Source organism: Myripristis murdjan, chromosome 1 (genome assembly GCF_902150065.1).
Source record: "Myripristis murdjan chromosome 1, fMyrMur1.1, whole genome shotgun sequence".
Taxonomy (NCBI): domain Eukaryota; kingdom Metazoa; phylum Chordata; class Actinopteri; order Holocentriformes; family Holocentridae; genus Myripristis; species Myripristis murdjan.
This window is the reverse complement of record NC_043980.1, coordinates 38,732,563-38,743,791: the sequence shown is the minus strand read 5'-3', so window position 1 is coordinate 38,743,791 and position 11,229 is coordinate 38,732,563. Positions and strand designations below refer to the sequence as shown.

Genomic DNA, 11,229 nt, shown 5'->3' with positions numbered 1-11,229 from the left:
GCAGAGCTGCTGAGCTGAACTGCATTAGATTGGACAGGTGGACCTGAGAAAGTGGAAACTCAGTGTATATGTGTATGTGTCAATGTGTGTATTAATACATATGTAGATAAAGATATAGATCTGTAGATATAAACAGATATATAGAAATTTTCGGAACCACAGAGACTCAAGGCTGATGGAAATTGCAGAGTCAGCCTGACCAAAACAATCACCTTATCCACAATTCGGCGCCACAGCAACCTTGGAAGGCCGCTATCTTCATTTTCTCCTGGATGTTTATGTAGACAGCCGCTCTCCCCCATTCACTCCTCCCCATCACCCTCCACCTAGGAACTTTTACTCTGTTCAAGACTCATGACACCGTCTCCCGGGCAATGGCCAGGGTTGTCATCTTATCAGACGGCAGAGACAATGTTGAGACTGAGTAGTGAAGAAGGTCCCTGGACACAAGGTCACACATACACGCATCCCTTGAAATTCAACGCCTCGTTGCCCCCCACCCCCTCTCCCTCCCGTTACAGTGCAGGTTGTGGGTGCGGAGCGCCGTAGTGGCTGCATACGCCCCTCGTCTGTGCTGGGACACCTCCCCCTCCCCAAATCCCTTCCTCCTTCCACATGTGCAATGTCTCGAGTCATGTTGTAATGTTTAATTTGTGCTTATTGTGCTGGGGTGTGTTTTTTTCCCAATGCCATGTTGTGCTCCCCTAGGAGTCCAGTTTGACATTTGACATTTGTAAGTTTGATAAACCACTTTTTATATTCAGTATTCACTCTGGGTTTCCCAAAGGTGTCAAATTGTGTGTTTCTGGTTTGGACCTCTGCACATAGGCTTTTTGAACCTTTTTTTTTTTTTTTGCACCAGTCAAGCGGTAGTGTCCTGAAAACATATTTCAAAGGGGCTACATTACTGAAAAAGTTTGAGACCCACTGAGTTAGTGGGCACACAAGGGACGAGCACAATGATTGAGTGTGTAAATGTCTCTTTGTACTCATGAGTACAGTGTGTGTATGTGTCCGTGTTATCATGTTATTAACAATTAAAAAACGTTATTCTTGCAGGAAACGCTGACTGTGTTTTCTGCACGTCTTCAGGGAAACGCCTGGGACAAACACAGTCTTCCACAGATACTAAACTGTATCTCCAAGCTTGAAGCTGCCCCCTCGCCACCCGGCAGCGCCCCCCGAGACAAAAAGCCAGGCTCTCAGTAGAAAATGGACATTTTAATAAAAACTTAGTGTGTCAAAGAAAGTCAAGGAAAACTTCAGGTAAAAAACAGACAGTGGTCTTTTCCTCCATCCTGCTGCTGTTCCTCCTCACAGGGGATACTCACTCCACAAGCTGAAACACAAAGCACACAGTCACTGCATCACACTTTAATATAGACATAACTAGTCTGAATATGTGTATGTGTGTGTGTGAGGGCTGGATGATATCCAGATGTTCGTAACTTGACACTGTCTCCACCTTTTCACAGAATAAGTGAATTTATCAAGGTATTATGAAAAAAATATACTGGGATGTGAGTTGGTTATTAGGGCTGCGACGATGAATGATTTGCTTTTTTCACACTGGGCCATGGGAAAAAGTCGACTCATGCACTTCTGGAGATTGTATATCACAGGTCATGTTTCCAAAAACATTCCGCATAAAGTCTTTAAGCACTAAAATACTGAGATTCTAAAAGTATTGTGATTTGATATAACAATTTATTGTGTTTCCTGAATTTACTGATTCAGAATTTAAAAATTTATATTAACCTTATATTAATTTCATACACATGCCCAATATGTTCATATACATTAGTAAGCTAATACTTGCCAGAGGTGAATATAATTACTGAAGTTAATACTTGCAAACATACCATCCAAATGAAGTGTGCTGTCCGTGGCTGTGGTAGGGAACAGTGTGTGTGTGTGTGTGTGTGTGTGTGTGTGTTTGTGTGTGTTACCATTGATTGTACTCAGGGTGAGTGTGTGCGTGCAGCAGCAGCAGGTCTCTGATCTCCTCAGGGGGGTCCAGACCATGAAGCTGTGCCCTTTCCCATCTCTGCAGTCTACTGATACCTGACAGAGGGAGAGAGAGAGAGAGAGAGAGAGAGGGAGAGAGAGAGAAAAAGAGAGAGAGAAAGAGAGAGAATATTCTATATTATTGGACCCTATTATTTTCCTAGAATTTCCACCTCTAACAATCCGACAAACACATTCCACCTGAAGCTCATATTCACAAATGGGTGAAAAAAAAATTAGAAAAACAAAAATGTCAAAATTAAAGTCTATTTCATTCTATAGCTGAACACTCATTCCCTCTTGGTGAGTTTTTTGAAACCCCAACCCTATACCTTGTTTTTTTCCATGTTGGTGCGTGTCGCGTCATTAACCAGAGATGTGGAATAAAATGCAAACTCTGTATTTGGAAATCTTGTTTGTTGAAAGAGTGTGAGCTCCCTTTGTATCTCCTCTTATTTCAAACAGTGCAGACAGAGACTTTGAGTCACAGTCGATGTTGTGAGCTCCTGATACAGATAATGCAGCGGTGGAAGGTCTCTCTGTCAGGGCAAGAGCTGGCTTGCTTCACTTCTGTCTTGGACGGAGAATATTATACCAAACTCCATTCAAAGATCGGACGATTTAATGCACTTATCAATATACAAATTCACCTCACAGAACATGACCTAAACATGACTTAAAGGACTAGTTGGTCGATCTTCAGCCAGCTTTGTATCTTTACAGTGTTGCCTGCACCCAGAGCTCCACGTTCATCTGCCGTTCTAGCAAACCAGACTGTGAAAAGGACGTCTGAGCATAAAGTGCAATCGTGACAGTGTTTTGTTCCTACCACAGCGACATGAAAACCTACAATACATGTGTGTTATGAGGCCTGTTCTAGACTAGCGACTAAAGAGTTAATACTCTCTCTGAATTAAGGATCCAGTTTGGCATTGAATTTCAATTTGTAGAGCACTCTCCTTCCATGTTTTTCCCAGGCAGCCCAGGGATTTGAGCCACTGAATAATCTCCAGCCTGCCATCACTCTGCTCTCTGTTATTTATGTCTGTGTGTGTGTTGAGTGTTACCTGTGCAGGGTCCAAACTTCCAGTCCAGATCAAACTGCCTCAGCTTCTGCAGCGCCTGCAGCTCCTTCTCTCTGTCTGTTTCACCTTTAGTCTCTGGTTGGACACAAACACTCCATCAGGATTCAAGGCACTTCCAGGATAAAACAGGAGTGATATCCTGATTTTCACCTGTTCTAAAAACTGATACCAGGCTACAAGTAAGATGTGTAAAATTTCAAAGCAAGGCATCAGTCTGGATCAGACAGGCATACAGTATCCAACTGGTACATAAAAACTGTGTCAGTGGTGCATCTCAGTATATTTGCACATTTTGACTGATGAGGTGCTAGGATCAAACACAAGAGCCTCAGAGGTCATGATTCGTCTATGATTTGTTGGCATTTTAATTGATCATCATGGCAGAAGTGAATGGGACTTCCCTAATTCCTTTAGAATAATTTAGATTTGACAGTGATGTGGTTATCAACCCACACTGAGCCGTGGCACAGGAGTGGATTCTCCTCTTCTTAACAGACCAAATCACAACCTAGTAGAAAATCTCTGCATGATGTAAATATGAGTTCAATGACACAGCGCACACAAGGGTTAAAAAAAAAAAAAAAAAAAAAGTACTAACTGTGGTAAAAATTTCAACTTGACAATGGTGGAATCTCGTCGTGTGTGATATCAGAACGGCAAGCTCGCTTGGTATTTAAAAATAAAAACAAACTAAAAACCTATCTTTTCAGTGTGGCTTTTATTATGGTATAACATTATAGCCTCAGTATTTCTGTTTAATCGTTCTCATAATTATTTTTATCCTTGTGTTTATTATACTTTTTAATTTTTCTTATTTTATTTTATTTATTTTTATTTATTTATTTTTAATATTTTTGGGTTTTTATTGTTGTCATTTTTAGTCTTGCATACGTTTTGTTATTGCCAGTTGTTTTGTTTATTTTATTTTAAAGATTTTTTTTTTGGGCATTTTTTGCTTTAATTGACAGTCACAGTGGAGAGAGACAGGAAAGGCAGGAGAGAGAGAGGGAACGACGTGCAGCAAAGGACCTGAGGTCGGATTCAAACCCTGGTCGCTGCGATCAGGACTAAGCCCTGGTGCATGGTGCGCGCTCTTAGCCGGTGAGCCACCGGGACGCCCCCCTATTTTATTTTATTTTAATGTATTTTTGGATTCTTTGAATCTTGCAGTGTGAAGCACTTTGGGTTATATGCTTGTATGAAAGGAGTTAATAAATAAAGCGGAGCAGAGTGTTGGGGGTGTCGGGTGATGGCAAAGAATGGAGGAGGGCTCGGATGTTTCAGATTTCTATCTTAGAAGAGAAAACTTGCTCCTTAAACTGCTGACCTTAAGCTTGCAGTTAGCCTGACTGGCACTAGATGGGGCTGCTGTGCAGATTTTGGCTATTAAAGTTGCTGGTTCAGCAGCACAGATACAGAAAATAATGATAAAATAATCCCATGAGGAGCGTCAGATTTCTAACACAAGCTTAATTATTGTCATTACTAACACCTGCGTTACACCTGCTGCCTCACTTCAAAATAAAGTTCCTTCTGAGCCAACACACTGATGCTGTTCACCTTTCGAGGGCGGAGAGGGAGGCCTCTTCTCTCGTTTTCCCACTCTCTTTGGCTTCTTCACCACCTTGAAGGTATCTGTGATCAGACCACGTTTGGTTGTCATGGTGACAGCTGATGTGGACAAACACACACAAACACACACACAGTTTGTCAAATAAGTCATTGCGGACAGAGAGAGTTAGATGGCATCTGATCAAAATGATGCATTAGAACTGACTGAGGTTCAAGGCTCCCCACTGACCACAAAGGCAGTATTAATCAATTCTACAAATTGTTAATTAAGTTAAATTAAATTAAATAATGTACACCTAGGCTGCCCAAAATCATACTGAAATCGCAATGTGGCCATAATGGCTATATCAAAACTGCAGCCGCTGCAATTTGTTGATACAGGTTGGATGTGACAGTATAACATCATGAAATACTGTGGAGCCACAGAGATGCCCTGGCTTAAAAATCATATTCTCCAAACACAGAAAAACACCATGTTGTGGTGCAGACCACAGCAAAAATCATCAATCACTTAATAATTATTTATTGCAATTACGATATGTCAGTATCATCGCAATATGTGCAGCCTAGCCTAAAAAACCTTTTTAATGAACACGACGTGACTGACTCGCCTGATGTATAGTTCTTACTACCAATAACATTAACTGTCATTTTATGATGGCATGTGCTTATTTTACTCAATTAATTTATTAACAGCTAAACACTAAATTAACTATATAAATGGATAACAAATTAATAAACAGTGGGAAAAAACTCACACGCAAGGCCAAAGGCCAGCTGAGGACACACAACTTCCGGTTATCCCTTTAAAAAATAAAACTCTTGACCGAACGCATGTTGTTGACAGGTTCCACTAATTTAATTTAATAATTTACGTATAGTTTGCAGCACTGTTATAATTTTACAGTTTATACGTTTTCTGCACCCCACTATCGCTCTCTAATTAATAAAATGTAAATAATAACAGACTGCAGAGTCTCCACTTCCGGTAAAACCAGAGCCCGTCTACGACTGTATTAGAGATTCTCTGGTAAAACGTCAACATGCGAGCAATGTCTTCCTTCAGCAAACTGAGCTCCATGCCCACAAAAACACTGTTTCCTCCAGTTGAACCTGACTGGCTTGTTATGAACCAATGGTAAAAGTTAACATTTTTACTTCATGTTAGCTCTGAAGTCTGCTAGACTACTCTTCGGCTGATCATCTAGAGGCCGATCTGATCACAACACCGTGTCCGCTCCTGCCTCGGGTCCTGTGAGGAATCTGCCTTCACTGGAAAACCACAGAGCCTCAAACTTACATATTTTTCAATGGCCTCTGGTTTGGCCCACACATGCTAACAGACTTGTTCGTACGCACCGAATGAGCTTTGTGCAACACACGAAACATGGCCTGACTTTTAGCCTTCTTCAGCTGAACGTACCTATGTGTGTGCGGCAGTAGAGACTGTCCAGATAGATTTAGCTCAACTCGGTTTTCTCGGTTTTCCTCCTCTTCATTCAGAGGCCGTGAATACAAAACAACAAGGGTGACGCCTTTTCTTCTTCAGCAGGGTTTCCGGGTAGACCTGAAACCAGCTGGTAACTTGACTGCCACTTCCGTTTGTTTTGCGTATTACACCCCGAAATAGCATCTGGCTGCAGCTGTTTGAATGGCAGCCTGATGCAGGGTCAACCATCCATTCACACCACAGAGATTATGATTTTGTATTTTTCATGAGTTTTTATTATGATTTGTTTTTTATTTTGGTTTCCAGTCAATTTAGTTTCAGTTAGTTTCCAGAGTCACTTTGCTCATGTCATCCCAACATCAGCATATGTTCAGTATCTATGGGATACACATATAGCACCATATCTAAAGAAAAACCTGACTATATATGTAACATATATATGACATTTGACATATATATTTTTACCGGAAGCTCAGATGTTTTAACGTTGACAAATCTTTTATGAGAATGTTTTACTCTTGTTTTATTGAGTCTGTTTTAACCTTTGCTTTTATATGTTGGTTTGGGTCACTTTCCCTTAAAAACAAGAAGAGACTGTCAAACATTGTTAAGATGTGCAGCAAGATCGCTGGTACTCATCTTGAGGATCTCTCCGTATTATACAGGGTCAGAGCCACAAAGAAGGCCCAGTCAGTCCTGGCTGATCACAGCCACCCCCTGTGCGGGGTGTACAATCTGCTACCGTCAGGTCGTAGATATGTCCTGCCGAGATGCAGGACTAACAGACTTAAAAATTCATTTGTCCCGGCCTCCATTGGCTTACTGAACGGCCTCCTGTAACCCTTGTTGTGTTTATGTATGACTTTTTATGTATGATTGTTGTTGTATTATACTGTGTTTCATTGTTTTTTTTACTGCTGTCTGTGGAACAAATTGCCCCTTGGGGACAATAAAGTTTACCTTGAGCTTGACATATTGTATATGACAACATTACTCTGGTATAGTCATATATCACATATCTGTATGGGTGGCAAATCACAGCATTAAAATGAAGACAGAAAATTACATAAAGGACAGCCTCTAACAGTGATTTTTTTTTTTTTAACCCTAACCCTAACCCTAATGCATTTTAATTTTTGACAAATAGTAATGAATCAAGTATTTCACATTTTGGCCCTCAGTGAGTATGCACATTTTACACAGACAGGCTGGTACTTTTTTTTTTAGACTGAGCAACACAATCAAAGCAGCTCACCAAAGCTTTTGAGAGACTATCTTGTTGTGTCTTGTTGGTGTTTGATTGTAGATATGGAACTCATTTTCGTCAATAAATAAATTACAAAAATAGACCAGCATCATATTTTTAAGCATGCATTCCTGTAGGGGGCACTGTCCACCATAATAATTAAACAGTGCATTTTGTGAGCAGTCAGCAGTCTTTATGTAAACCATAAAACAGGCAGAAAAGTTTTTTTTTCACAAATGTCTTTTTTGTCCCTTTTAATGATATGTGCAGACAAAAATATATATGCACAATACTAAAACATTCCATTGATTTTTTTTTTTTTTTTAACCCTTTCCCTTACCCCATCCTATTGACACATAGGCTATATGGAATAGGTCAACAGGAATGGACCTGGTTTACAGTAGAATCTACAGTAGACCCATTTGGTTTTGGATTTTTTTCAGCATCAGGTAACCCAGTGACTACTCACCAAAACTGCATGTATTTCCAAAAACTGCTTTGACATTAGTATGAAATCTAACATGTTTTTGCTCAGTGAGTATTGTCCACATACGCTTCCAATTGAGCCTTAAGAGAATCCAGCACCTTTAAGTTATTACTGATATTTTTTCAATATATCAATAATCTATAATCCCATCTCAGTTAAGATGCAGGGTGAGGGGGGCATCTGTGAGGAAACTGAACAAAGTCTGACGATACAAACCTGCGAATTTGTAGATATCTAAAGACGTTTGAGCTTGGAATCTGGTATTTTCGAAGAGGTAAATATGATGTTAATATATTTTTTAAAAAAAAATGTATACCCTTATCATTCCCCAAACTGCATACACCATCTGTTAGACCTTAAATGATACCGTTAAAAGGAAACCGTCCTTTGCGTCGTATTAGAGCTGTTACAGTTACATTACAGTGTGTCTGTGGTTTTCAGTAAAGAGGTTATACTTAACAGTATTTTTGGGTTCATATACAGTACAGGCCAAAAGTTTGGACACACCTTCTCATTCAATACGTTTTCTTTATTTTCATGATTATTTACATTGTAGATTCTCACTGAAGGAATCAAAACTATGAATGAACACATGTGGAGTTATGTACTTAACAAAAAAAGGTGAAATAACTGAAAACATGTTTTATATTCTAGTTTCTTCAAAATAGCCACCCTTTGCTCTGATTACTGCTTTGCACACTCTTGGCATTCTCTCGATGAGCTTCAAGAGGTAGTCACCTGAAATGGTTTTCCAACAGTCTTGAAGGAGTTCCCAGAGGTGTTTAGCACTTGTTGGCCCCTTTGCCTTCACTCTGCGGTCCAGCTCACCCCAAACCATCTGGATTGGGTTCAGGTCCGGTGACTGTGGAGGCCAGGTCATCTGCCGCAGCACTCCATCACTCTCCTTCTTGGTCAAATAGCCCTTACACAGCCTGGAGGTGTGTTTGGGGTCATTATCCTGTTGAAAAATAAATGATGGTCCAACTAAACGCAAACCAGATGGGATGGCATGTCGCTGCAGGATGCTGTGGTAGCCATGCTGGTTCAGTGTGCCTTCAATTTTGAATAAATCCCCAACAGTGTCACCAACAAAACACCCCCACACCATCACACCTCCTCCTCCATGCTTCACAGTGGGAACCAGGCATGTGGAATCCATCCGTTCACCTTTTCTGCGTCTCACAAAGACACGGCAGTTGGAACCAAAGATCTCAAATTTGGACTCATCAGACCAAAGCACAGATTTCCACTGGTCTAATGTCCATTCCTTGTGTTTCTTGGCCCAAACAAATCTCTTCTGCTTGTTGCCTCTCCTTAGCAGTGGTTTCCTAGCAGCTATTTGACCATGAAGGCCTGATTGGCGCAGTCTCCTCTTAACAGTTGTTCTAGAGATGGGTCTGCTGCTAGAACTCTGTGTGGCATTTATCTGGTCTCTGATCTAAGCTGCTGTTAACTTGCGATTTCTGAGGCTGGTGACTCGGATGAACTTGTCCTCAGAAGCAGAGGTGACTCTTGGTCTTCCTTTCCTGGGTTGGTCCTCATGTGTGACAGTTTCGTTGTAGCGCTTGATGGTTTTTGCAACTCCACTTGGGGACACATTTAAAGTTTTTGCAATTTTCTGGACTGACTGACCTTCATTTCTTAAAGTAATGATGGCCACTCGTTTTTCTTTAGTTAGCTGATTGGTTCTTGCCATAATATGAATTTTAACAGTTGTCCAATAGGGCTGTCGGCTGTGTAGTAACCTGACTTCTGCACAACACAACTGATGGTCCCAACCCCATTGATAAAGCAAGAAATTCCACTAATTAACCCTGATAAGGCACACCTGTGAAGTGAAAACCATTTCAGGTGACTACCTCTTGAAGCTCATCGAGAGAATGCCAAGAGTGTGCAAAGCAGTAATCAGAGCAAAGGGTGGCTATTTTGAAGAAACTAGAATATAAAACATGTTTTCAGTTATTTCACCTTTTTTTGTGAAGTACATAACTCCACATGTGTTCATTCATAGTTTTTATTCCTTCAGTTAGAATCTACAATGTAAATAGTCATGAAAATAAAGAAAACGCATTGAATGAGAAGGTGTGTCCAAACTTTTGGCCTGTACTGTATGGCATTACTTCCAGATTTTAAGTGGTATGATAGTTTTTGATTTATAGCACTGCATTCATTTCTATAGAGCAACAAAACAGCTCCCAAAATAACACTTTTAGCACATAAACAGACACGAACAAAGCTGATTATGCAAATATAAAAACAAATAGGTCCTAGTACTAATTTTTTGAGGACATTAAATGTTTGCTTGTTTGCTTGTTGCACAATAACCTTGTCCCAGGAAGACACAGCCTGATACTTTAACTTTTTTAAGTAATTAATGATGCACTAAAAGCGTTATTTTGGGATCTGTTTGGGACCTGAAAGTGAATGGAGAGCCAGAAATACAACATTGAGGATTAGTTGTCCAGGGGGGCACAGAGCAGCTGATGAGAATATTTCACCATCATGTTGGTTATTATAACACCCAGGGGACTGTAAACCCAACACTCTATTAAAGTTGAATTTTGCTTTAAAGCTGCTGTGATGTTTGAATAGGGTCCTTATAAAATCTATTCTAGGATTATTGTAAATAACACTGGTCTACAAGCAAAATGCTTCCAGTGTAAAAGTAGCTAAACTTTACCTACTTTTAGTTACTAAAAAAGAAGAAATAAGTCAAATGTGATGGTTGGCTCAAGTTATCAAGATACAGTAATAAGTCAAATATTGAAATTCTATACAAAGTAATAAGAGACCAATTATTAATTGAAAGGATATGTTTGTGTCTGAGCTACAAGTTCTGACTCAAAACATTTCTGCAATGTAGAACATATTCATCTATGCTAATGTTTTGATAGAACATGCCCTCTTTGACATATTATACACTTTGTTACATTTCATAAGCCACAACGAGCATTGATCTAAGTCATATGTAGCAGCTTTTATAATTGTCAGTGTGTGATACTTTTATCAAATTGTCTCATATTTTTTACCTGAGGAACCAGAGATGCCTCGAAACTGTGTAAACAATACAGACAAGTTCTGTTATATTTGTGGTGAGGTAACCTTTGCATCACAAAAGCGCAGTGTGACTGCTGTTGTGAAAAAGGCATATCATCTTTATTTTGGATGCAAAGTAGGGGATCAGGACAAGAGTTGCGCTCCACATTATTGTTGTAACACATGTGCACCTAATCTTCATCGGTGGCTCAACCAAAAAAAAGAAAATCTATGCCTTTTGCAGTCCCAATGATTTGGGGAGAACCAACAGATCACAGTTGATGCAGTGTAGCATATGCAGCAGTATGCTCACTGATGGGAGGTTTCCTGGTTTCTGACAGCCACT

General features: G+C 40.0%; 1 protein-coding gene across 1 annotated transcript; it reads right to left on the bottom strand.

Annotated features, from left to right (window-relative positions):
- Positions 1 to 1,200: 1,200 nt before the first annotated feature.
- Positions 1,201 to 6,232, bottom strand: pold4 (DNA polymerase delta 4, accessory subunit). Its single transcript, XM_030048793.1, has 5 exons — positions 6,088 to 6,232; positions 4,653 to 4,763; positions 3,075 to 3,167; positions 1,950 to 2,064; positions 1,201 to 1,339 (listed from the first exon to the last, which is right to left on the bottom strand). The coding sequence occupies exons 2-5, from the start codon at positions 4,753 to 4,755 to the stop codon at positions 1,315 to 1,317; spliced, it is 336 nt and encodes a 111-aa protein (XP_029904653.1). The 5' UTR covers positions 4,756 to 4,763; positions 6,088 to 6,232; the 3' UTR covers positions 1,201 to 1,314.
- Positions 6,233 to 11,229: the final 4,997 nt, after the last annotated feature.